Below are 27,380 nucleotides of genomic sequence, written 5' to 3' on the forward strand. Positions count from 1 at the left end.
GACGTATTCACGTTATGTGTTGAGAATTGGTTTAATGACTTGTTTTAACTGTCATGCCATCTTTGTGCTCACCACAACCCATTTCCTGTCTAAATCCAGTTAATAGCTCACCACGCTACCCCATTTGTCTAAAAGACCATCCCCTTTAGCCCCTATAAATGCTCCAAACTTACCCATCGGCACAACGAAAGATGTCTGAAGTATCCTACAAGACATATGCTGCCTTCCTCAGATTGTTGTGTTGTTTTCACATAGTCTTCCCTGTCCATCTGAATGGTAAGAACTCACCTTTTGAAACTCTGATGTATGAACAAACCATATAATCAATTTTGGTATTTTACTTGAAATTCAGATGCAAAGTGCGGCTTCTCAGGGCCAAGAACCACCCTAAACCGTTCTGTGAGGATCATCGGAGGGTCCGAGGCAAGACAAGGGTCCCATCCATGGCTGGTATGCATTTTACCAATTCTAAATAGCCAAATACAATAAGTGTGACATCTTTTTCATGATCATATACAGGTGTCTCTTAAGATCAGAGGGTCACATTTCTGCGCTGCAGCCATCTTGACAGACCACTGGCTTTTAACAGCTGCTCACTGTTTTGCGAGTGTATCAGTGTAAGTCCCATGACCAATCCTACACTGTATAAAATAATGTATTTTACCGTAATTTTACAAAGATATTTCATGCATATAAAACTGTAAATTTCAAATATTTTAAACAAATATTTATTTAAAAAAATTTACGGTATACTTCTGGCTCCCCAGCCCCAATTCTTTTACAGTCTACTGTTAAAATACGGTCAACAGTTTTACAGGAAAGTCTGTTATTTTACATAATATTTCTTTTTACAGGATGTTTTTACAGTGTAACATTTGGCCTTTAGATGGTTAACATTATGATGACTTGCTCTTGAATTTATTTGTTCGCCCTCAGGGACCTCTTGCACTCTGTCGAGGCTGTAGCAGGGGATTTTAATCTCAGAAAGGTCGACGGAGGAGAGCAGACCTTCGGCGTAAAGACCGTGAAGTTCCATGAAAAGTATGAACACTCCTCGCCAATGAGTCATGACATCGCTCTCCTGGAGATCAAAGGACGCATTCAATTTGGCAAGTCTAGCCACGAAACAAACATAACAAACATTTGATCACGAATCCATCAGTCAGATATATTACATTTTGTTGATTTTATATTACACGTTTTCCTAACAGGTAATCTGATCAAGCCTGTCTGTCTTCCAAATCCCGGTGAGAGGTTCCCACCTAAGACCATGTGTGTTGTTGCTGGTTGGGGTCGTATTAAAGAGAGTGAGAAGTCCTTTTCACATGATCACTAGATCTCAGAGATCTCAATTCATTACTAGCATGATATTGAAATTCTATGTATTATGTTAAGGAGGACCACTGCCTTTGGTTCTTCAGGAGGTGGATTTGGACCTGGTTGAGCAAAGCAAATGCAAGGACGTTTTGCAAACTCTTAGACCTGGACAAAAGGTCTTTACAGTTCTGTGCTCTGGTCCAGAGAGAGGAGGTCGAGATGCCTGCCAAGTACGTCGCCAATCAACGTTTCCCAACATTCATCTGAATGGTAAAGGCTCTTGGTACACTTTATGTTTGCTGTTTTTTTTAAACCATGAATTCTCCATCTGTCTGTACTCCAGGGGGATTCTGGGGGTCCTCTTCTCTGTCCGAGGGCAGACGGTAGATTGGTAGCAGTGGGGGTCACCTCATGGGGTAAGGGTTGTGGCCGAAGCTGGAATAACAACAGGATCAAACCTCCATCGAGGAGAGGCTCTCCTGGAGTATTCACCGATGTCTCATTGTTCCTGTTATGGATTAAGATTAATCTTAAGAAAGGCTGGTATTCTTTTTGCAATTTACCTTTAAAGTTCAATAACTAAGGGTGATCCATCAACTTTGACCCTTGAGCAAATCACTCGAGCCCCTGAAAATGTTGCTGAATACCTTTAATTTACTGAACTGGATATAGGTGTGAAGAGATCTCTGTGCAGTGTAGAAGATGGTGTTGTACCTGAAAGTAAAGGCATTATCAGAAATCCAGCTCATATGGGGCAAAGCTACAATAACAATGAGTGAGTCATGTAGAAATATCTTGGAGTCTTTTTCTGTAATTTTATGATTTTTTTTACAGTGTTTAAAAAATATGTGGAAAGTCTGAAAAAGTAGTTTTTTGCAGTGAAATGGCACACAAACAACGAACAAATGCAGTCTCTGTTTTATTTTTTGGTGCAGGATATGTCTGTGGTCCATTCCTGTCACAGCTGGTAAGCATGTTTTATTGGAGTTTCAAGAGTTCGATCTGGAGAACGACATGCAGTGCCAAAGCGACTATTTGACAATGTTTGTTGATGGAAACAGGCGAATTGGTGAGGAGATACAAACAAGTAGTACAAACATACTTTACATATTCCAGATTATGCCCTTTCATCTGCTAAAGAAGGAAACAGTGAAGACTCAAACTTAGCTTGTGTATTATTTCATGTATGTCTTCCTCAGATGACATCAAAATAAGATGTTTTATATGAGTGTGTTCTAACCGTCTATCTTGCTCACTAGGGCAGTTCTGTGGCAGTCAAACCCCTTCTCCTATTCTTATTGTGGGTTCCCAAAGTGTCACAGTAGAGTTTGTGTCTGACGTAAGCAGAACAGGGACCGGATTCATCATGCAGTTCAGTGACGTTGGGGAAGAGTATAGTGTTGGTGAGTAGGATTTGTCAGACTGGTTTTGCTGGTCAAGCCTGTTTGGTGACGGTCCAACAACAAAGAACAGATGCCTACAATCCCAAAAATTTACTTCAAATACTGATTGGATGAACCAAATAAAAACACACACCTGTGACCATGCATTCTATGTTAATAAGTTATATGAATTGCCACATTGTCAGGGCTTAACTTAAAATGACAAAAATAATTATCAAAATGTTTTAATTGGCACAATTGCAAATTATCACTTGCAGATGTGAAAAGTAGTGAAGCATTTTTACTCAAGTACATTACCGGTATCTCTACAGGTTTTTTTACATCACAACATTATTATAATAATAATAATAATATAAAACTTTCCATTTCTCAAGTACATGTTGTTTTGATTTTACCTTAAATACTTAAGTACATTTCAAATCTAGTACTTACTTTTACTACAGTATTTAGTAAGAAAGTACCAGATTTTTTATGTACTTCAGAATTGAAGGTTATAAAAAAAACTTTAAAATGTGTGTATGAAATGTAGTGGAGTAAGAAGTATGATATATGCTTTGCAAAAAGTTGAAAAATATACTTCACTACTGTACATCTTTGATAACCTTTAATATTACTTTTCCTTAGCCAATTGGAAAACTTAGACACAACCAGTCTCTAGAAAATTCTGAGTTGAAAGATTCGGCATATCACTACAGCCACGGAAAAAAATAAGAGACCATTCCACATTTCATAATATGATTATTAAACATTTCCTAAATGTTACTGTTGTATTGCTTAAAAGTGGATTTTAACTTGTTTTCTTTTCAGTATTTGAGGAATTTCTGTTATTTTGACCTGTTTCTCCAGTTTTAATTTGAATGCAGTAGTTTAGAGAAAGAACCAAAAATGATAATTTTACCCAAACACATACATATAAATAGTAAATTCAGAAAAACTGAAAATAATTTTGAAACGGTCTCCTTATTTTTTCCCGCGGCTGAAACCTCACTTACACGTATGTGTCCAAACAATTTAATTGCAAAAAGAAATCCCTTAATTTGTGTAGTGGCTGCATGAGTTATGCTCAAGTGTATTCTTCATCGCCTCGTCTGCAGGGTGTGTTCCCTAGCTCGGTAAAGAGAACTAATTACACCCCTGCAGAATTCTGTTATCATACTGCAATCGCACTCATACAGTAGGGTCCTAAGAGAGCCCAGAGCTTCTCTCAACGGGACCGTTTCCATGGTTACATGTCTGCCGGGGGGCCGTCTACCGGGAGCTCTGAAGTTCAGAAAAGGCAAGAGCAGGTTCAAATCACCACCCTGCTCCCCTCAGTGTGACCCCTGCCAGACAGAAACGCGACACCGGGCTGCGACGTGACCGGCCGTGCTCCATTCCGCAGGTTTCACCCTTTGTGTTTGTGCAGGAGCAGAATGTGGAACAGTGGTGCTGTTAAAAACCAAAGAGGGTGTGCAGAGCCCCGCCTACCCACAACCCTACAACAACAACACCCTGTGCCGTTGGGTCATCTATGCCGCAGAAGGTTATATAGTCAAGGTACAAACAACTCTTTGGTACTCTCTTTTGGCCTAGTAAGTACCTGGTTTCTAATGTCTGATCAGTCGTGACCCGACTGTCCGGTCATGAATGCATGCATGCAGTGAAATTGGTGGATCTGTGATCGGTTTCACTGCTCGAGAGAATGTGATACTCAATGAGATTCGGAATAAAGACGCAATGACGCCGCTGCAAAGTCATCTTACTGTAAACGCAATGCTGGTATTAACCTGCTATTTACAAAACACAATGTGCATTGTTTCAATTTATTAAGTTTTCCCAGACGCCATAGCTGTATATACCAACTACGGTAATAATTAAAGAGGCATGCTGAAGAATAAAATATATTTTATTGATTTCATTTATAGACATTAATAAAGGGATTTCATTTGTAGATTGACTTTAATAATAACATCAAGTAACTGTACTCTATATTTTAAAGCTGAACTTCAACGACTTTGACCTTGAAGAGTCTGAGAACTGCCAATATGATTCGCTTACAGTTTTTGGAGATATTAATGGAGAGGACGAAATAGGTATAGTACAAACAATTGCTTAAGCATTTGATTCGTCGGGTAAACATCTGCATTTCTGTTTTGAGAATGTAAATGTTACATATTGAATACAACACAATTGAATTATGGGAAATCTAGTGCTCTGATGTTGTAACTCTTGTGTGTTTTAAGTGGTTGTATGTGGCAGCAGTGTTCCCCCAGCAGTCCTCAGCTCCGGTCATATAATGGTTCTGCAGTTCAACACAGACAGCAGCGTATCTGGTCGTGGTTTCAACGCCACCCTTTCTTTTATCAGCAAGAGAGGTGAGTACCCACAGGTATAAATAGATGTCGCTAAATTTCTTACACTGGACCTTTGAGGATTTAAAAAGGAAAACAAAGAAACGTGTAAAATATATAAAAGATACATTTTATAAACCATTAATCAAAACAAATTTACATTATAGATGTTAACTCGCAAAGTAAATATTATTCTTAATAATCAATAAAAAGAAGTGAATAATTCAACATTCAATTGTGTAAAGTACATTTATGTGAAAATCTTGATATCTTTTAATATTGACTAATATTGAGTAAGGCCATGTCAAAGGTTGAAACCATAGTAAAATTAATGGTAGAACTCAAAGGTTGATGTTAGTTATCTCAAAACCAGATACATTTTTAAAATATTTGTACATAAAACAAAATGTTTTGTACTTTGTTAATAAGCATTATGTATTGATAATATTGCATTGTAATACATTGTATCCAACGTGAGTTTGTAACATCGGCTGTGCAAAATGATGCGTGTTATGTTTCCTCGCAGATCTCAGAGAAACGCCGTATGAAGATAAGTGGGAGGAGGCAGATGATAACAGCAAACTTATTTTACCACAATTACGGCCTGGTTTGTCCTGCACATGCTTTTACTGTCATGCTTCCTACTCTGACAGTTTCACAAGAGGCTCTTTGTCATGAGTTGATATGAGATCTCTTATTTTCCTCGAAACATCGAACGTGTGGGTGAATTTGGTTTTACCACAGACACTCACAGTGGCATTCCATTGATTTCACAGCTGCCTGTGGAATTCCTGATGTCTACGCTGGGTTGGACGCACCGAGGAAAGCAGAGGATGATGGGATTCAGGCCCGGATGGGGCATGTGAGCATTGTTATGGGTGCAGGTCATGAGTGCAGTGGGGCTGTAATCCGAACAACGTGGATTCTAACTGTTGCACACTGTGTCTGTAACCTGTAAGTAACCAACATAGAAAAACGGCAGATAAGGTCATTCATAGTGCAGTGCAAATATATTCACTTTAATTATTATATCTAAAGAGATTATCTTTTATAAATGATATCTTATTGATAAAACCTGATTTCTTTGTAGGGAGGAGAAACTGTTGAGATTTATAACAGTAAGAACAGGGGGTTTAAAGGAACAGGTGAGAATGCTTATTTTGTAACATGATGTAGAACATGTTACTGGATCAACATTCCCAATCATATCTCTAACCATACAACAAATCCTAAAAGGTGGATTTGTGTTCATTCTTGGATGCATTTTTTTTGCTATTCTATTTTCTATTTCCTAAATCAAAGAGCAATGGATTGATGGAAATGTTGCTCTAGGGACATCTTAAGATGCTTACCTCCTACTGCAAATTGCATGAAACTGCATCTTTACACAAAAACCTCTTTGTCTTTCAGACCCGTGATGTCATCCGAGTGCTCGTGCACCCTCATTTCAACTCCTCCTCTCTGAACTACAACGCAGCTTTGCTTCAGCTGAACTCTCCTTTAAGTCTTGGTGAAAGCACGCGGCCTGTCTGTTTCCCCTCGGCTGGACAGGAAATCCCCTCCTCCTTCCGCTGCTGGGCTGCGGCGTGGACCAGCCAAATGTGTACGTCACCTGTCTGCAAAAAAAGAGCCAAGTTAAGATGGGCGTTGTGATAGGTTATACAATAGCCTGTCTTGGATCTTGATATTTGTGTGTATTAAGCAAACATGACATTTCACAAATATATATTGAATAATGACCTACAGTTGAACTGAACAGATCTTGGGTTCCTGCCTAACAAGCAGATCTGACCTACTTTTCTTATCTACAGTCCCTAAAGCATTTCATTTCTGTAACGTTGTGCTCCGTGCGGATCCCTATTCTTCTTTAGCAGGACATGGCCAGTACCAATCAGAACAGCTAAAAATATCTGTGCTGGAAAGGACGGTGTGTGAACAACACTACAGAAGCAGATTGACACCTACTATGCTATGTGCTGGAGTGACTGAACTGGACACTGCAGGGTCGTGCATGGTGGGTGTCTAACTCAAGAACCGCTGCTTTTACAGTACAGAACGTATGTGATGCAATGCTGACCTCTAGCGGTTTAATGCGGAAGTGTTTCTTAATCTGTCGTTTACTCACCCCGTATTGTCCTAAACCAGTATGGTTTTATTCACACTGCAAAATATGAAACTTAACAAATAAATATACATTTATAAATTCATAATTTATATACACAATATACAAAATTCACTTGAGCGTGAAGACTTCTGCATAGCTTTTCGTCCGTATGAAAGAAACGAACAGTTTATTTCTCTTTAAAAAAATATGTTGGTTTATTTTTAAGAAATATTTCAAAACCTTTTTAAACACCCTGTTGTGATGACGAAAGAGGTGAACTATGGCAGCTGATAGCACGTGTACATCTGGCAGATGCTTTTTGCTCGTCTGTCCTACATCTCTAAGACGTCTGCTGTCCAATATCATATAGACATCTAGAAGACGTTTGTAAGATGTGCATGATATAGAATGGATGCAAAACAGCTCTTTCTAAGATGTTTAGCAGATGTTTTACACAGCAGATGTTTTCCAGATCTACAGATGTTTAGCAGACATATATTCTTTTTGGAGAATTTTGAGAGCCTGATTAATACCTTTCTTTAAAACCACGTGGGTCATATACGTTTTCGAGGCATTTTGTTTAAAAGAAAATCTGATTGAATCAACGTTAAGTTCCATTTATTTTTTAAAGGAAATAAAACAGGGTTTTCTTCCCGAAAATGCACATCTGTGTATATGACAATTTGCTATCAAACGAATCAAATAAATGCAATTGCTAGTATGGTAAATGATTTTATGATTCTCCAAAACACCAAAAAGTGTATGTTTCCAAAATAAAACTTAATCTTTATCAACATTCTTAATAATACAATTTCGTCCAAAAGGTCTGACAAGTGGGCAGCAGCTCCGGTTTGAGCTTGAACGTGCCCTCGTTTCTTTTTGCGCGTCACGTTTTACGTCAACTACATCAGACGCCATTCATAGGTTCTCGCCTATGAATCACGTGATCTTTAAATAAGCCGAAACGAGAGACGATGAGTTATTTATTTATTTTTTTAGAAAACAATAGAAAGAACGTAAGTAAGTATTAAAGTATAAAAGGAAATTAAATCCAATGTAAAAAAAAATGCAAGTCAGTGATTTAAGTATGCGCATTTTCATGACCCGAATGTGTTTTTGCATGTATTTTTTCAGAATTTCTAAATGTTTTATCTATGCATTTATGTATTTCTTTACACTAAGTAATGAACAAATAAATAAATAAATATATTACAGAATACAAAGTAGAACAAAGAATGTTGTTAACATGTCTGTGTCTTCAGACTGCTGTTTATTATATTGCATTATAAGCAATGGCCTAATGTATATTTTCACAGAATCTGCTTTTTGCCTTTTGACAGTCTCAGTGGATTGATGCAGGTGGACCTCTTTTTTGTCTCAGCAACATATCGGGTGTTGTTTTGATGGGGGTGAAGAGCCGGGCAGAACCGTGTGGTGGGATGCAGAGATCTGCAATATATACTTCCGTTCCTTCCGTCATGCGCTGGGTCTCACAGCAACTGGACACAAAGTGAAGACACAGACATGTTAACAACATTCTTTGTTCTACTTTGTATTCTGTAACCTTCATAAATAACTGAAAATTAATAAATATATTGAAGCACATGGCTACTTAGCTTTCATACGTATTAAATACTGTTCTACATGGTAATATAGACTATCTATATAGTGTACTTGAGAGGGTCCTTAATCCGGCCCTCTGAAGCTATGATCATACAGTGGGGTGATCCCTCACCATTCACAGACATACATAAAGAACCGTGGCCAATGCTCTGACACAACCCACTCCTTTAAATAATACATTCCTATTAGCTGGGGCCCTTGAGAGGTACACTTTAATTGGCTGAATAGTATTGACTCCACCCACTCTATAGTCACTAACTCTGCTGGTACAAAGGTTGGAACACAGGAAAAGATGAACTGTGAACTAGTTCTTCCTCATTTACAGTGAACTCTAACCTGATCAAACACAGAAAATAAAATGGATCCAGTTCTTGTGAGTACTGTATATTCAATTTTTAGTTTTTTTATTTACAAATTTCCCGGTGTCGATGCTTTGCAGAAAAGCAATTATCACCTTCTTCTTTTTTCCTACCAATTTCACACTTGTCTCTTGATTTTATTCTGGTAAGAGTGACATGCAGTGGAAAGATGGTGAGAGGTAATAACAGGCCAATGCAAATCATCAGCTCAATGCTGAATGCAGCTCCACATGTCAAAAAAATGCTCAGTTACTCGTGAAAGTCAAGTTTTCTATATGAAAGATATTAAACCAAGTGACATCTGGACACAGATTATACAGAATCTTTTCACAGATACTAACAGATACTTTCCTTTTGTGCGGGATTTTTGATATTTTCTTAGATTCTGCAAAAATGTTCACACACATGACACGTGTCCAAATACCTTTTGGGGCTGCTGTATACAAACAACAGTGATAACGCTTTACAATACATGATTATTAATGGAAACAAGAAAGCATTTAACAAAGTGTGTTGTGCGTTGCAGACATTGCCTGTGTTTATTGGAATTTCTATAGTGGTGATCACAATACTGTTCTTTGTCCTGAAACCGGGAGGTTCGGACGGAAGCCGAAAGAAGAGCAAGTTTCCAAAAACCCTTCTGGATCCAAACGTGAAATATCCATTGCCACTCAAAGAGAAGGAGGTCCGTCAATATAATGATAATTTATATTTCTTTGGTAAAAAAAGCAGTTATTGAATCCCAATGGAACCATGCTGTCCTTAATCCTTTGCAACAGGAAATCAATCACGACACCAAGAGATTCCGCTTCGGTCTACCGTCCTCATCACACGTACTTGGTCTCCCTATTGGTATGACATTAACATTTTCTCACATCAGGAGTCACCTGTCATTGCTGTCTTACACGGTTGTATAGACTTAATGTAATGCAAGATAATCTCGATAACATACATTTGAGATGTTCTCTGGCTTTCCTTCTGCATTCTTAGGTCAGCATGTTTACCTGTCTGCCAAGGTAAATGGGAATCTGGTTATCCGAGCATACACACCTGTGTCCAGCGATGAAGACCAGGGATACGTTGACCTTGTTGTAAAGGTACAATATGCAATAACAATCTACCATATACACAGATGCTTCTTCTCTATGTGCATAATGATTTATGGCTGAACGATTTACGATGGATTGAATATCTACATGGTGTTCTTTAGTGAAACAGAAAATTTGTAGTTGTTTTAGAAAATCATTATGGTTCATGTATAACTTCAGGTTTACCATAAAAAAACTCACCCGAACTACCCGGATGGGGGTAAGATGTCTCAGTACTTGAATGATATGAAGATTGGAGACACCATTGATTTCAGGGGGCCAAATGGGTTGCTGGTGTACAATGGAAACGGTAAGACAAATAAATAAGCTTATTAACGTGTTAACACCTGCTTGTTAATGCTTATTTGAGAAATGTAGTAATGCACAAATGGTCAGTGTCGATGCAGTATGAATGATTACATAGCAATAAGAATTTCTGTCTACTCCAGTGGTTTGTATGATACTCGCCTCTAGAGGGCGATATCTTACTGTTAAAGATTAGTTTGTTGCCAGTGTCGTGTTTTTAGTTATTTATGTACTTATTTATGTATTGATGACGTTGGTTAAACGGTGGATGGACATTTTTACTTAAATTTCAGGAAAATTTGCCATTCGACCTGATAAAAAATCTGAACCTAAAGTGCGGCAGTTCAGGCACGTGGGGATGATCGCAGGGGGAACAGGTAAGGATAGGGCCTACATCATCTTGATTTTTTGCCTCTGCTGTATTTGTTTTGTTTGTAAAAATAAAAGAACAATATTAATCACATTGCTTGTTTCAGGTATCACTCCAATGCTTCAGCTGATTAGGAATATAACTGCAGACCCAGATGACAACACCACGTGCTCCCTTATATTCGCCAACCAGGTCTGTCACATTCATAATGCTGTATTCATCGATAAGCACTGTAATAGTGTACTATTTTCAATCATATGCATGTGGATATTAAACATATGATCATATTTTGATGGTGTTTATGTGCCTTTAGAATTTGTTGGCTAAAGGCACAGTTTACCACAACACAAATGTGAATGCTTTTCATTAATCCCACTACAAATTCCTTTATGTAGTTTGTTTTTGGGCCTTACTCCAGATCGGATTTAGTAGCGTTCTACTGGTTTCAATCTATCACCAGCAAACCCAACACATTACATGTAGAGAATTCATGATTGTAACGATTAAATCTCTCCAAATTTCTATGTGTTTTTTTATGAAGCTCACTGAACGTCACTGCCAAAAAAACATTAATCACAGATTTCTAACAAAACTTTCCCACACATCATCTACTATTGCTTGGCTGTGTTTGAAGACTTTGTGTTTAACTTGCACAGACTGAAAATGACATACTGCTACGGAAAGAGCTGGAAGAAGTTTATAAAGATCACCCCGATAAACTCAATCTGTGGCACACACTGGACAAACCCTCAGAAGGTACAAAACACAAATGTATTACCAGAAATGTCAACGCAGAAACAAACAAGAGGTGTGATTTACAAACCAGTCAGTTATACCAGAAAAATAACAATAGTTGGTAATTACTTTTAATTATTTGGAAATTGAACTGTATGTTCTATTGTAACAATACCTCTAAAGATCCCTCTGTCTCCTTGTTCAGGGTGGAAGTACAGCAAAGGCTTTGTTAACGCTGACATGATAAAAGAGCATCTCCCGCCTCCGGCCAATGATGTGCTCGTCCTGATGTGTGGTCCACCCCCCATGATCCAGTATGCGTGTCTGCCAAACCTAGACAAGCTGGGATACAGAACAGAGAACACTTTTGCGTACTAAATCCTCTTCCAATGATTACTGTAGTGCGCAGGGATATAATGTGACAGCTTGTTGGTTTACAACTGTGCTGAAATGAACGGCACATGAAGTTTAATAAAACTTTTATTATTTGTTTTTCAGTCTGCGGTGAATTATTCTTAGACTGTTGAGTAATCGACTGAATTTAGAACTTTTTTGCATCATTAAAATAAACATAACAGTAGACACTTGTCTCACAACACAAAGCATCAGCAAACGAAAAGCTGTAGTTACACTGGACTGAGTTTATTCCTTAAAAAGAAAATCTGACCTTTGACTTTGAGTCAATATGGTCATAATGATGTATTATAATAAAATGTCATTATAAACAATGTTGTTATATAACAAACTAAACTTTATTCAATGATTCCATGAATAAAATCTGAGCTTTTCAATGACATTTGAATATTTATGTATTTTACAATAGTAAGCACATTTATTGAAGTGTCATAATCATTGATCATTTACGTATTTCTAAGCCATTTAAATCAAAGCTTTATAAATCGCATAAAAAACCCAAATCCCCAATGACACAAGGCAAAAATATAATTTATTTCCGCATGTTATAAGCAGTTTTTAATGACATCAAATCAGTTTAGTATTGCTTACAAACATATCTAAAAGATGAGCTGCCCATCGGAATAACCCAACAAAATGGTATTTTTATTCAATAGCAACTCAGCTGTTAGGTAAATTTAACAAGCATGGTGAGAGGATCATCACCTTCTTTACCAACCAACGCTTGCAACATCCCACTAGGAGTTACAAAGCACTTGGCCCCTTTGAAAAAGTGCTCAATAAAAGTTTGATCGATTCGTACACACTTCCCAACAGCGGCTTGCAGGTTGTTACTTAACAACCCATAAATGTTCCCTTCATCATTTTTCCGTCCAAAAAAGAGGAACAGAGCATAACAATCTCGACCAATGGAAGAACAGAATCCCACCATCCTCTCGGCTTGGGTCCCATTTACCACTTCCATCCCAGCCATGCGCATGATCTCGCTGTAGACATCTAAGGACAGTTCCTCCAAGTTCTCCTCCTCTCTCTCCTGCAGATGAAAAACCTGAACTGCGATCTGAATTCTGGGGTTCTTGCTTGGTTGATCGAGCACAGCCCAAACCCAATGGGCTCCTAGTAAGATCCTCTGTTCCGTTGTCATGGCCGTGCAGTTGAAGACGTTAGTGAGATTTAACTGGCTGCTGCGTTGGATGTACGTCATCAGAAAGATCTCGCTGAGTGTCGAAGGACTCGGTTGGAACTTGCTTTCTGGGTCCCTAAAGAGCAAATAGTCCTTAGTCCTAGATGAAGCCACCTGGATACAGTCACTGAAGAGGTGGATGAGGTCTAAAGAGGCGACTTTGTTGGATTTACACCAGAAGGTTCGAAAAATGCTGGGTTTGGATTCATTCTGGAGATCGGGTTGGTCCATAGCAGCTGGTGGAATTCAAAGCGTTGTTTCTCGTATACACTGCAAATATTACACCGTGAATTTGTCACCTTATAACTTTGACACGTTTAAACATTTAGAAAAAAAACATTTTATTCACCCTCATGTCGTTCAAAACCTTTATTTCACTCTTTTTTCGCTGAAACACGAAAGAAGATATTTTGAGAAATGTCTCCGTAGTTTTGCGTCTAGTCAATGGGAGTCAATGATGTTGGCTCACCAACGTTCTTCAAAATGTGTTTTGTGTTCTGCAGAAAAATGTAAGTAATACAGATTTGTAACGACATGTGGGGGAGTAAATGATGAGAGAATTAGCATTGTTGAGTGATGTCTTTAATGTTTTGTACTCACCAGTATTACTCTTTCCTTAGCGTTTGGTGAGAGTGAACCTGCAATCGGATCTTTCTTCTCTCCGGCGTCCTATTAAGATACATGTGCTAATTTAAAGCCCAGCCGTGCCGTTAAGATCCTCCCAAAGAAAATGTTTGTCATTCACGTCATGGGACACTTAAGAGATCTCATTTTTCCACAGTAAAAAGCCCCCAACCAAAACAAACACATTTTACTCATCAGGTTGGATTTAGAGGAATTGTATAACAAAAAAATAACCATTTCTGCTAAAGAATACAAACTGCTTTTAAACACATTATATAGATTTAAAAGATTAAGCCAGTAAACCACAAAAGTGTGTTTAAACAAACTAAGCAGTCGTGAAATGACATCCCAGCTACATTATAAGAAAAAAGGCTATGCAGAGGTAGAAGAAGGTAAAAAAAACGATATGAAAAGAACTTGCATAATATGCAAAATAATGCTTTGTCAGGGTTTAAAACATCTCAGACGCAAATCTGATCATAAAGTGCATTAGAATTCTATAACACACTAAATAATGAAAACATATTTATTAATAAATAATAACAGGACCGTGAGCTGGGTGGAGGAGGTAAGACAGTGGCATCTCTCTGTTGTAGCGCACCACACCCAGAATCTGCAGTATGTGTCATTCATACTCCGGTGTTAAACACTTTAGTCCTGAAGCTCTGACAGCTCGAGGCTTCGTGTGAGGAGGGTTAGGCTGAGGTACGAAAGAGGTGTGACTTCAGATTCGTTTATGTAGGAGTTAATACGGTGCGGTCTGATCACACTACGGCGGTCTGGCTGCGTCTCATTCCGTTAAGAAGATCGTCCTGGTGAAGTAAATACTGTAAGCGAGAGGTGAGGGGGCAGTATTAGCAGGAGTTACATTTTATTTTGGTCTGCTGTGCATTTGTGCTTTATTTGAAAGCTTTTTGATAAACAAGACTTGAGAATTTTGAATCGATAAATGGGAGTAAATGAGAGAATGAAGAAGATCTGACATGTCAACATAAGAAAAATAGGTTGTATAGTTTCTTTAAGATTTGAGAGGAAGTTTGCAAAATAACAGCTTGCATGACATCGAGTTGTTAGATTGTGTTAAAGCAATAAGCATTAATATGAACAAAAAATAATGTATTTAAGCACATGTATTCACTTACTGTGAGGTTGCTAATGCTTTTGGATAAAGACTCGATCTGTGTTCCCGTTCCATTAGCATTAAGTATCTGAAATGTGAAAGCATAAATTTTTTTAATTAATATAACAGTTTTTAACTTTTGCTACTATATATATATATATTACACAATTAAATACGTTTATTGTAAATGATCAATGCTTAGTCATAGTTCAACCAAAAAAAACACAAATTCTGTGATCAGTTACACAACCTCTCGTTATTTCAAACCCGTGTGATTTTGTTTCTTCCACAGAACACAAAAGAAGATATTTAGAAAACTGTTGTTGACTTGCATGAGTGCCGGCGCTGTTTGGTTACCACCTTTCTTCCAAATATCTTCTTTTGTGTTCCGCAGAAGAAAGAAAGTCATGCAGGTTTGAAATGACAAGAGGAGTGAATGGGTGAACTTTAAGCAGAAGCAATGGATGATGATGTTAAAGAAGCATTAAAGCACATTTCTTTTTTGAATGTACCTGGACTTGGACCACTCTTCTTAATTGCATGATCCTTTCCCAGCATGCATCTCTTCACATTGTGAAAACGAGCATTTGGTGGTGCAGATGCATGAATGACGGTTAATGATCAATGTTTATAAATCATGCATGCTGTTGTTCACAAAGTTTGTAATCGAATACATAATCCCGAGTTGACAAGATGACAGGCCCGTTTCCATCAAGAAATAATGATACATTTATTTTGTTACAGACAATAACATTAATTGTTGTTTATTCTAAGCTCACACAGTGCAGTTTTACATTTTAAATCCTCTAGCCCTTAAAATTAGAATGGATTTCATTTTTATTGTTATGGTCGTGGTTTAAACCCTGCAATACATTTTTTTATTGTTATCTTTAGTCTTCTAAGAAGAAACATAACTATCAAGGCAAATGGTGACCTAATGATATCATAACTGATCTAGTTTATGTTTACTATACTAAGTCTTGCTTACATGTTCAAGTACGTGCAAGGCTTTCTAATCCGTCCTCTATGTGCTATAAAAACACTGCAAAATATCAGTAGTTGATGAGGTTTTATTGATCATCTGTATGTCACAATAGTTTTGAGATATATCATTACAATGAACAGAAAATAGCTCTTCTTTAACAGAATTTAATCAAGATTTCTACCTATAAAAATATCATTGTGCATTTTATTGTATGAAAATAACCAGGTACTTGAAGGATTTTGTCTGTGTATATAAAATTCACCAACATAAATATACCATTAAATAAATCCCTAAAATATGCAAATATTGCATAAATATCATTGTACATACTGTCTTTTAAAACAGCACAAAGTAGGTCTTAGGTTATAAAAATGGAATACTTGTTTGATAAATCTCAGATTAAAACATTTTCAAACAGTTCACAAAATAATCGAAGATTTTTCACTGTCCATCACAGGTAAAGTGGCACTGTTTTGGGGTAACCCCCTAATAAAACCCTGTTGCCATGGTGAGATGACATCATAATACAGTATAGAACCCTTGGATCCATTAAGTGTCTTTCTGAAGCGTCCAGAAAGATCAATGAGGGATGCTGGGGTGTTAAATAATGGCATTGAAGGAAAGCAGGGTGTGTTGGAGCTTGCCGTGGATTTGGGGGATATGGGTGAAGGGTTATTGGCTGCAAGCTCAGTGGTGATGGCTAGTACAGCATCAGTTCTGTGGGGGTCCCACCTGCTCCCGCCTCTCCGGGTCTCTGTCAAAGATGGGGCTCAGACCCCTGAAGCCGCTGTAGGGCCGGCTGGCCCCGTTGAGCAGAGCCTGTGCTTGGGATGCGTCCAGGGGGCAAATGTAGTCTGCGCAGTCTTCGCCACGTTTCTTACGTTGCCCAAAAGTGGAGAATCCCATTTTACGAGGCTGAGGCAGAAAAACAAATGTGTCAAGAGATGCATCACATCTCATAAGCTGATGTGTAAATATCATTATTTTAAAGTAACAGATTTAAAATATCAGAGACACAAAAAAGTGCAATGTGAGTTACTCTTTGGTTCCACTTTATCTTTCTGTGGAAGAAGCATTTAAACACATACTCAATTTCTCCTATCAAGAAAATAGAACGGGTGAATAAACAGCCTAAAAAGACCAATGACTTCCTCTAAAGCTTTGTTGTGCTTAGTAAGTGCATCAGGGCCGTTCTCTCAGCATATTCCGTCTAGGTGGCTCAAGCAAAGCTTCAAGAACGCACATGCAGCTTCGGCTTAGATTAAATACAATTCAGTCTGCTGCATGTGTCTGTTTGCATGATTTGTGTCCTCCAAAACATTGTTTCTCACCCGGACTTTTGCTGTGGTGGTCAGTGGTGTGTAGCCTGGTGATTCCATGAACTCTCGTTTCTCCTGCTGAGCCTGATAACCCACCAGTGTGTTGAACTTGGTGGCCAGGTGCCTCCTCAAAAGAGTCTTCTGAGGGGGGATATTCAGGAGCATGGCGAGGGTTTCGGAGTTAAAACGTGGTTCCAGAATCTGAAAAAATAAGATATTTTGAGAAAGGTGTCTATACAATGGAAGTCAACAGGGGCCAATGTTGTTTGGTTGCATTCAGCAGAAGAAAGAAAGTCATACAGGTTTGGAATGACATGAAGGTGTGTAAATAATTGTCATGTTTGATTGAATTGTCATTTGATGTCATATAGGGAAAATGCCATATAAATATGTTGATTTGAGATACTCACTATCAGTCCTCCGTGCACTCCACTGCCTCTTAGGTTGGGGGCGTATTCCGCCAGATCAACCGATCTCTGCCACTCCATCACGCGATGATTGGACCACTGAACCACTTCAGAAGGCGATGTCATGTTCTGTCACATAACCATAAATAAACATTCTGAACCTTGTCTCACTGTATGTCTATATATTTTTGCCTCTCATTCACACCTCATCTCCAGGTCTTCTCTTCAGGCAGTTGGGGTTAAACTTGTTCACATGCAGGACGTGAATGGCACACTTGATGCTGAGGTGATGCAGTTGGCTGGTGACTTTAAGGAACAGTAGATCATTCTGAAAATGAGACAAGCATTAAGTTTGTAAGCATTGTGGTCTCTATGGCAAACGTTGTTTTAACTGGTGCTAAATTATTTACGATATCATGATATGTCCTAGTATGAGCAGGATATTGATATTCATGGTTTTGAATGTCATGGTTATTTTCAATACTGATATATTGTGACACGTGTCATGTCACGTTGCATGTTCACTTTCAGTATTGCTTGTCATTGCCAATGTGTGACTTCTGATTAAGACATGATGTAAAAGTTAAAACTGTACTAAAAGCAAAGCATTACAGGAACTGATCAGGAATATTTACCACTGTCAAGTACTGCAGCATTCTCCCGTCCACACGTGCTTCACTAAACTGATCTTTGTACTGCGGTAAACCAATATCATCCAGCCAACCTGTGCAGAAACAAATGATGTCTTTATACATAACTGAAATTATTTTGGTATATTTATTACGGTATATAAAGCAAAATATCAAGTACTATTTATGAAGAATTGCATTTATTTATTGCTTTTCACAATTTGCATTGTTGCAAATTAGTAGTTACTGTAGTAAAAAATATAATTATGAAAAATAAAGAAATAATACTATAGACTGTTTCAGCGCCAACAACATGAACAAATATTATGTGGCCCAAACTTAACTTCCGGTAAACCTCTGCAAAGAATCAATAACTGTTTGAGTATTTATTTAATACAATAAATATACAATGAAATATGAATACATGATTGTTTATATGAATTAAATACGAAACAAATGGTTATATTATAACCAAACACAGACTGGAAGTTAACTTCGGGCTAGGCGAGACCATCTGATGAAACCGTCTATAATAACTACAGTACATTAAAAAAGCAGTGCTTCATGAATACTTACGTGTGACCCACACATGATCTAGTTCTGAAGATTTCTCTGTGATCTTTGTGTTAAAGGAGCGCAGAGCCAGCTGAAGTTTCTTCCTATGCAGCGGGTGTTTTATTCCCAGCTCCTTAATGTGAAAATCAATGCAAACATCAGTAACAGGCAGGACACAGTTGATGGTTTTTAGGTTTTTGATGTAAGCGAGTCAGACAGCATCACTGATGTGGAACAGAGGTATAGCTCATGTGGCAGGTAGAACAGTAGGATTATAAGACATTGGCCATTAATTGGCAAGCTGAATTTGAGTGGCACCACCACGTCCTGAAGTGAGAGGCGTAGCCAAATGATGTCATGTTAATGACCAGGTGTTGCATGAGGACGATAGATTCTAAAACCTGGACTTTATTGTATTTACAGAAGCAACACAGATAAATCAAAATTTCTTTAAGCCATTAAAGATATATATAAAACTGCATGATGTATGTTTAATGTATTTGTGATATTAACATTAATCTTAAGCCAATATACACACGTATTGGGTATAATTGCATTCGCACAAAGACATTCCTGTGATGCCTCTCTCACCTTCTCAATGTCCTGTGGTGAAGCAGAAAGCAGTTTCTGGCCGCTAGTGACCCACTGTCTGGCCATATGTGCGTAATGGCCCAGCCCAAAGTCCTCCATCCAAACACAGACCTGATCACATGACCACTTTGAGAAGGGAGTGTTCATCTCACTGCATTACACAAACATCAAATAACAAACATCAAATGTCAAAATCATTAAAAAAAATTAAATAAGAATAAGGGAATTATGTGTAGATGCTGGGATACCGTGGAGAAGCACCGATGCCAAGGCAGGTGAGCCGAGGGCCAGCTGTGGCCCTGAAGCCTCCTCTCTTAAACTCGGAATCAGAATCTGAAGGGAGACTGCCTGACTGGGTTCTTCTGATCCTATAAACCACAGGAGAAGAAATAAATAAACCCAAACTGATGTCACCGGCGAGGTCCCATAAAGCAGCAAAAAGATTGTCCGATAATAGCATTGCCTACTTCATAAGACCCCATTCAAATTTATGCGGATAAAATCCAGATTTGACCTAAAACATTTTTTCGCTCCAAAACACATCACATAATTAATGTTTAATGTATTTTGAACCCCAATTCAATTGGTCTTTAACCAAGAAATGTTCCTTTTAATGTGAACAAAAGACGTACTTTCCCCACAGTTTTCTGAATCCTTTCTGGTTCTTCTTGTTTTCTGGTGAAACAGGTGACTGCTGGCCTGAATCTACCCCAGATGATAAAGGTGAAAGATCAGACAGCGTTGAGTCATCCGCCTTCTCAGACTTTCCTGTGAACAGAAACAAGCGACCAATGTATTCACACTGTGTTCATGATTCTTGATGATTGTTTTTGGGCTGAATACACATTATTCTCTGTGTACCCACCAATAACAAACTGATCATGGTTTCCTCGCGGTACTGTGCCGGCAGGCGAGAGAGCAATAGAAAAGCACAGGCTAATGTCACAATGCTGCATGCTCCGCCTTTGTAAATATTCCCTTCTTTTTTTTGCACCAATTACGTGATTTCAGGGAATACTTTGCGTTTCAATAAAACAGTATTGAATGAAAAATCTAATTTCCTTCAAAAGCCTAATTTTGGGGTGATGATAACAATGAGAATATTGGCAAGGAGAGTCTGAAATAATGATGAGCCTTGAATTCATTTTTTTCCATATCAAGTTTTTAAAATAATTTAATAATAAATTGATCAAAACAGGTCGGGGACACACGATCAATGTTCTGGATCTAAATGACTCGGATCTTAATGATCCAAAACCAAATGGATTTTTCCTTACAAACACACTACTTGATATGTTTAAACTAGAAGCAGAAGCACAGCTCATATAAACTCTAATCTACTGTACAAAGAAAGAGAGGGAATAATATTCTCTGCTTCTTTGCACAGTTTAAAGAAACGGGGATAGCAGAGCTTAGGTTAAATCCGATATGACACTGCAAGAGCGTGTTCAGCGGTCGCATGCTAACTGGAGATTGAGAGGACAATACCTAAAGCTGGAGCGCTGGCACTTCTGCAGCGGTCTTCATACGGAGCGAAAGAGGAAAATCGACAGCACGGCAGCAGGAGAGGGATTAGTCACAGAAAAAGAATCAAGAGAAAATACAGGGTTGACCATGCAAAGACACCTTAGTGTTAAAACATGCTGAGAAAGAAGAAGCGCAGAGCAAAGATGTTATGGTCCGAAAGCTTGGAGTATAAAGAGCAAACAGCAGAAACAGAAATTGAAGCTGCCTGATATGAATTAGGTTAAAAGTCATAATGCGAGTATAAAAGAAAACGGAATGAGACAAATCATGTGAAAGACTTTGGCGCAAAGCATTGTGGGTACTGTGTGACAATTGCTTACTTAAGTTAAACTCGCTGTCTTCGCTTTCATCGGGAGACAGCTGCAGCGGGGAAGACGCCTGCAGTCTCATGCCGTTCTGCTCCGGACGACAAAACTTTCCTGGGAGGGTCTGGTACTTGTTGTTTTCTCGATGATATCGATTCTGCAGAGAACAAAAATCATTATTTGTCTCTTTTTTAATGAAAATCTGTATTACAGTGGACATATGCAGAAGAAGCTTGTGTTATGTTTGCGTTTAGAGTGCTAATGCTATAGTTAATGCTGGTTAGTAGTACCTCTAAAACAGCTTCTATTGGTTCCACCACATGCTTAAGAAAAACCAGTTGTACAAAACACAAATAAACGGTTAGCTGAAGCATACAATGGTGACATATGTGCATAATGTGGTTAATATAAGCAGTATTAAAGAAATGAAGAAATGTAGGTTGAGCAAAGCAAATGAGTGGAAAGAAATTTAGAAAAAGAAAAAAAACACTGAAAAGTGTTAACTGCCGTACCGTCTGTAAGCTCCCACTTTGAAGCTCTTCCAGGCTGGTGGACAGCAATCGTGAAATTGACCTGCAAACACAACCATAAAACATATTAAACTACTAAAATATTCGTAATTTTCTGTGCAAAACATGCTGCCTTGATGTTGGACTTTTTACAAAATGTTTACAATTTCTCATGTTTCCAGCATGAGGGTCTCATATACAAAAGGACCGCTGTACATTGTACAGAAGGGACAAAAAAGTGAGTGAGTGCGTGTGTGTGCGTACGCTTGTAATGACATCACAATGACAAGGCGGCCGCTACGTTTAAAAGCCAAGCACACACAAAGCACACTCCACTTGCCATTGTCTGTTGTACAAATCCCAAACACCAATGGATACCATAGACGTCCCCATGGAGGGCTGTGTATTGCGACAGCTGGGCCAGTGAAAGATCAAATAGGATGCATGAAGAAAGAGAGTTGACAGAGTCAGAACAGCCTGGGTAAATGATCGGGACACAAATGGTTCAGGTTCTGTTGCCATCAATGCCACCTGATCCCGGCGACTGCCTTTAGAAACAGAGGCCCTCCGGGGATCACCGGACTCTGCCATCATCAGTGTACTGTAAATAATAAAACCTCTCGCTCACCTGGAGTCCAGCTCTCTCTGCAGACCCGGAGGAGAGACCAGAAGCGGCGAGGGTCCTCGTGAAGACATCTGTGGAGATTGAAACAGCTGCTAATTCGTGTACAAAGTAAATGTTTTTCAGAATAACTAAAATGTCGAATGTAGGTTTGGGAGCATTTACTGTCTTAATACATTGATTTATAAGTGTTAGGGCTGTCACAATATCAGATTTTGTACTTGACGGTAATGACAATATTTGCGATAAAGAAATATCATTCAAATCTACAAAAAATGTGAACAAGATTTCATGTTGTCCTCAAAAACTCTATCGTACCTGCAGTTCTGATCTGATAATATCCGAGTAGGCTGTATGACTCAGGGCTTTGATTTTTCGACCGCCACTGAGGTCTTCTTCACTACTGCCGCTAAGCAACGTATCATTAGCCACTGCAGAAAAACCAAACCTAATTTTAAAAAGCAATCTGAATGCTGTCAATATGTTCTGATTTTGTTTTGTGATTTCCATGGGTACATTTTAACATACTGTACCTTGAGTAAGTGTTAAGCCATCTTTAATTTTTCTGTACTGGCCTAACATAGCATTGAGTTCCTCTATATGGCGATCCTGCAAAACAAAAAAGAGGTCAGTCCATTAACCCACCATTAGCCCAACTGTAGCTAACTACAATGTATACCAAACTGTAGATGGCTTGCGAGTTAAAAATGCTATGAAGATACAGTGTTACCTTTTCATTATTGGCAGCTATCAACGTCTCCATTCCCGATCTCAGCCTCTGTAATTCTTGATCTGTAACATACAGACCAAAATGCAGTTCTTTATTCTGTGCTTTTATGTATTGTAGCTACACACAGATGGAAGATGCCGGGGTAAACAGCCATCTGAAAAACATGCTAGGTCCAAAGTAACCGAAAATAGTTGGACTAAGAACAAGAGCTCAGGACTTGTGCAGATCTTTCTGATCAAAGGGACATCAGAAGATGAGTTGAGATGCTTGGCGTGCTCATTCACCCGGACACGTGCTCTTCAGTCAAACAGAAGTTTACTTCTTGAAACTTCACGGCTGAACCTTGTGCATCTAACAGAAAAGTTCAACCAAAAATAAAGATTCTGTCATCGTTGACTCACCCTTGAGTTCCTACTATGGTAGTCAATGATGGCCGAGAACTGTTTGGTTACAAGCATTCTTCCAAATATCTTTCTCTGTGTTCATCAGAACAAAGAAATGTATACAGATTTGGAACAACTTGAGGGTGAGTAAAGAAAGACAGTATATTTATTATTGGGCAAACTGTCCCTTTAAATCGAAATAAATCTGTGAGGCAATTTGTTCTAACCTAACCCTGGTGTTTGTATTAATAGGTTACAGAATGATTAACTATCCATGGGAACATTTTGAATGTAACCGCCCCACAGGGTGCGACGACAAGCAGCCACTTGAGACCTTCACACACACTCTCGCACACACAGACAGGTAGCCACTGACAGGATGGGTTGACAGCATGCCAGTGGAAATTAGGCAGATTGACAGAGAGGAGCCTGAGGGACAGTCAAATCAAGCTGGGGAAAGCATGAGAAGGTCTGAGACGTTGAAACGTGGGCTTACATTTGTCTCTCAGTTTTCTCCTATACACTACCTCTACAACAGGAAGCGGGTCGTGCGGGGGCCACAGCGATAACCGAAGAGAGCCACATGTTAGTAATCCCAAACGGTTTTCAACACCCCTTCCAGCCTTTTTTCATGTTTTGCAAAATGATTCTGGTTTAATCTCTCAGTGGCACGTTGGAGCACTTCAGGAACCGTCAGGATTTTCATCTGCCAGACCTACCTCTCTCTGTGATGTCACTGCTGATGGTTCCCCTGGGCAGCAGTTGATTCTGCAAACGCTCGATTTCGGCATCTTTGGCGGCAAGCAGCTGCTGGAGTTGGCCGATCTCTGCCTGCGAAACGGAAATGCTTGGGAAGATTAGCACCCTCGAGAACGCACTGGAAATACTAAGAACAAGATGTCAAAAGGCGATGCTAAGTAGCACGTTTTGCATGAGATCACAGTGTCACAACTTCAAAACGGACTTGAAAAGGATATCACACGGATCCTTTTGGGAGAACGAGAGAATATGACAGTGGCAACACAAATGTGAACGGCAGGAAAGGTTTACCACAGAAAAAAAGAGGGACAGGTACTGTGCGTGGACTAATTGGACTAACATTGCCTGTTACTATTTTACTCTGGACACTTTTAAGCAAACACTGTCAAGATTAAAACGCTTTACTCTTATAAATTATTTTCTATACAGCTTTCCTGTAGCTTAGTGTTAAGAGCATGGCGCTAACCACGCCTAGGACGTGGGTTCGATCCCAGGGGATTGCACATACTTAGAAACAAGCCAAAAATGTATAGGATAATGCAATTTAAATCGCTTTGGATAAAAGCGTCTGCCAAATGTGTAAATGTATTACATTTTCAATGGCCCATCCATCGCTGCTCGACACAAATCATAGTTTAACGGATTTCATACTAGATAACATGGACCTCGATCATTTACTCAATTTGTAAAAACACTGGAGAGCAATAGTTTGCAGTCTCAACAGGTTAGCATCAAAAACAACGTACACTTTGTGGATCGTGAAGAAGGAAAACACAAAAAAACATGCAAAAACACAATCCAGGAGAAAAGGCTGAAGAAAGCATGAGGCACAAGAAGGAAGCAGGACGTTGGGGCTTGGATAGGGAAAACAGATATTAAGGTATTCGCCTTGTCCCAAATGATGCAAATCATCCGAAGCAAATTACTGTACAGAAAATGGACTGAAAAGATGCTTGGATGATATTTGGGACAGAGCCATCAATGCCCTCTCCTTGTGTCACACCACACGGGAAGGACAACAAGGGACAGTTAAGAGGGTGCGAGGTTAAGCACCTGAGCCGTCCGACAACGCTCCTCCCAATGCTGTCGTTCTACTTGAGTGTGTTCGACCGTGAGCTTAAGGGTAGAAAGCTTGGTCATGAGCGACTGGTAACATACATGAAGGGAATAGGTGATAGATAGCTGGAAGAAGAGAAACCCAGAGGGACGTTTATTACGCTGTGAGTCTGAGAGTACAGTGAGCGGTTTAAGACGGGTGTCCAGTTCATAGTAGATGTATAGAGCATCAAAGCAAGAAACTCTATTGACATGAGCTTGCACTTGGTCTTAAATGGATAGTTCACCCAAATACGAACATCCTTTTATAATCTACCCTTATCCCATTATCGTCAGATGTATGACTTCCTTTATTCAGTTGAAAACAAGCAGGAAAAAAAATAATTATGTTTATAATATAATATGTAATTAATGTAATATAGAATCATATTTTTTATTTATCTTGTATTTTATTATATGCATATTTGCATATTTCAATTATATTACTAAATATGAATGTAATTTTAATTCAATCACATTCTTATATATTATATGAACTTAATATTTAATTTATTAGACCCAACATGTCGAAGCTCGAAAAAAACTCAAATCTATCATAAAAATAATAATAATAATCCAGTAGATTAATAAATATCTCAAATACATTTCTGAGAGAAAATTACTAATATTTTGAGTTTATTTGACGGAATTAACAGAATTAACAGATCGATGCGATGTTCAAGTATGGTGGCACATTACATTTTTTCTAAATCTGTCCCTTGATAAATTGTTATCTGTGGGTTTCGTCACGAAATGAACCAATGAAATGTGAATTTATTGACATGAACTTTCATTTTCGGGTAAACAGGCAGTCGGTGTCACGATTTGGCTTGGACAGAACCCAGATGCAGGCAGACGAGGAGTTAGATAAAGCAAATTTTATTTAAATGTGAACAAAACTAGAAAAACAAACACTTCCCTCTCTGGGGACAAAACGTGGTCTACAGGAAAAACTATATAAATCCACAAACTTAGAAACAGGTAATCCAAAACACGAAGTCCACAGAACAGCAAGACATCCAGTGATCACAAACATTAGACAATAGATAAAGACAAAGACAATGCACCAACACTGAACAGAGAGAAAACTGAGACCATATAAAGGGAGACACTAACGAGGAGTGATTACATGGGGAGAGTGGTGACAGCTGATGGGAATGAAACCCTAACGAGGTGAATTACAAAACAGACGATGGGAATGAAACCCTAATGAAATTACAGGACATAGGAGGGTGGGGCTGAGAGACATAACAGGAAGACACGTGGCATCACGTAACAACATAAAGCCACATGTCTCCACACATAACACAACAGAAACCCGAAAGACGTGGCAATGTCATGACTCTGCCCAGGGAGCTTGAAAGCTCGAGACAGGAAGGACAGAGTCCTAACATTACCCCCGCCCCCAGAAACGCCCCATGGCGTCTCAAGGGAGAAACTTCAGCGGGCCAAAACACCAAAGCACAAAGACAAACACCACAAGCACAACACAGAACAAACTAAGGGGAACATAAGGGAGGCTATGAAGGGGTTCGGGTGGGTCAACAAAAACAACAAACATGGGAGGGGGGGTGGGGGAATGGGAGGCCAAACCTTAGGGACACCAGAAAAGGGTGGGACAGGTTGAGGAGACTTGAAACAACCGGACGAGACCGGCGGGGACTTGAAGCAACCGGACGAGACCGGCGGGGACTTGAAGCAACCGGACGAGACCGGCGGGGACTTGAAGCAACCGGACGAGACCGGCGGGGACTTGAAGCAACCGGACGAGACCGGCGGGGACTTGAAGCAACCGGACGAGACCGGCGGGGACTTGAAGCAACCGGACGAGACCGGCGGGGACTTGAAGCAACCGGACGAGACCGGCGGGGACTTGAAGCAACCGGACGAGACCGGCGGGGACTTGAAGCAACCGGACGAGACCGGCGGGGACTTGAAGCAACCGGACGAGACCGGCGGGGACTTGAAGCAACCGGACGAGACCGGCG

General features: G+C 39.2%; 4 protein-coding genes across 17 annotated transcripts in view; 2 read left to right on the top strand and 2 right to left on the bottom strand.

Moving 5' to 3' along the window:
• Positions 1-191: 191 nt before the first annotated feature.
• LOC306890907 (ovochymase-2) lies at positions 192-8,758 on the top strand (the record flags this gene model as incomplete). The annotated part of the gene is made up of 19 exons (XM_079450922.1): positions 192-276; positions 353-423; positions 520-617; positions 937-1,109; positions 1,212-1,307; positions 1,396-1,547; positions 1,661-1,856; positions 1,990-2,092; positions 2,253-2,386; positions 2,577-2,720; positions 4,126-4,256; positions 4,699-4,792; positions 4,943-5,074; positions 5,577-5,657; positions 5,827-6,004; positions 6,141-6,195; positions 6,461-6,653; positions 6,922-7,064; positions 8,495-8,758. 19 exons carry the CDS (start codon positions 192-194, stop codon positions 8,666-8,668), a joined length of 2,433 nt encoding a protein of 810 aa, XP_079307048.1. The 3' UTR covers positions 8,669-8,758.
• Positions 8,759-9,031: 273 nt separating this feature from the next.
• Positions 9,032-12,127, top strand: cyb5r2 (cytochrome b5 reductase 2). Its single transcript, XM_079450406.1, has 9 exons — positions 9,032-9,150; positions 9,663-9,821; positions 9,916-9,988; positions 10,127-10,233; positions 10,405-10,534; positions 10,824-10,907; positions 11,007-11,092; positions 11,557-11,656; positions 11,841-12,127. Exons 1-9 carry the CDS (start codon positions 9,136-9,138, stop codon positions 12,011-12,013), a joined length of 927 nt encoding a protein of 308 aa, XP_079306532.1. The 5' UTR covers positions 9,032-9,135; the 3' UTR covers positions 12,014-12,127.
• Positions 12,128-12,716: 589 nt separating this feature from the next.
• Positions 12,717-13,463, bottom strand: rep15 (RAB15 effector protein; the record flags this gene model as incomplete). Its single annotated transcript, XM_079450923.1, has 1 exon — positions 12,717-13,463. One exon carries the CDS (start codon positions 13,461-13,463, stop codon positions 12,717-12,719), a length of 747 nt encoding a protein of 248 aa, XP_079307049.1.
• A 2,567-nt stretch (positions 13,464-16,030) lies between these two features.
• ppfibp2b (PPFIA binding protein 2b) overlaps positions 16,031-27,380 on the bottom strand; it is a 38,237-nt gene continuing 26,887 nt past the window's right edge. For 4 of the 14 annotated variants that reach the window (XM_079450194.1, XM_079450198.1, XM_079450189.1 and 1 more), the window contains 17 exons: positions 24,258-24,369; positions 23,156-23,217; positions 22,959-23,034; positions 22,744-22,856; positions 22,432-22,499; positions 22,144-22,218; positions 21,807-21,867; positions 21,310-21,451; positions 20,095-20,230; positions 19,711-19,830; positions 19,463-19,613; positions 18,893-19,004; positions 18,323-18,411; positions 17,893-18,015; positions 17,691-17,816; positions 17,293-17,481; positions 16,031-16,876 (listed from right to left, as the gene is read on the bottom strand). In XM_079450194.1, the coding sequence (XP_079306320.1) occupies positions 16,673-16,876; positions 17,293-17,481; positions 17,691-17,816; positions 17,893-18,015; positions 18,323-18,411; positions 18,893-19,004; positions 19,463-19,613; positions 19,711-19,830; positions 20,095-20,230; positions 21,310-21,451; positions 21,807-21,867; positions 22,144-22,218; positions 22,432-22,499; positions 22,744-22,856; positions 22,959-23,034; positions 23,156-23,217; positions 24,258-24,369 (1,959 nt within the window). In that variant the 3' untranslated portion in view covers positions 16,031-16,672. Of the gene's footprint in view, positions 16,877-17,292; positions 17,482-17,690; positions 17,817-17,892; positions 18,016-18,322; positions 18,412-18,892; positions 19,005-19,462; positions 19,614-19,710; positions 19,831-20,094; positions 20,231-21,309; positions 21,452-21,584; positions 21,868-22,143; positions 22,219-22,431; positions 22,500-22,743; positions 22,857-22,958; positions 23,035-23,155; positions 23,218-24,257; positions 24,370-27,380 lie in introns of all 14 variants that reach the window. The other 10 variants (XM_079450187.1, XM_079450197.1, XM_079450188.1 and 7 more) reach the window with 5 other exon arrangements.

Source organism: Barbatula barbatula, assembly GCF_947034865.1.
Source record: "Barbatula barbatula genome assembly, chromosome: 25".
NCBI classification, from domain to species: Eukaryota; Metazoa; Chordata; class Actinopteri; order Cypriniformes; family Nemacheilidae; genus Barbatula; species Barbatula barbatula.

What these genes read in the sequence shown, in the direction of transcription:
- cyb5r2 (XM_079450406.1), top strand. An exon ending in ACGTTGACCTTGTTGTAAAG is followed by an intron (nt 10,234 to 10,404) that starts GTACAATATGCA and finishes GTATAACTTCAG; the next exon opens with GTTTACCATAAAAAAACTCA. An exon ending in CCCTTATATTCGCCAACCAG is followed by an intron (nt 11,093 to 11,556) that starts GTCTGTCACATT and finishes TAACTTGCACAG; the next exon opens with ACTGAAAATGACATACTGCT.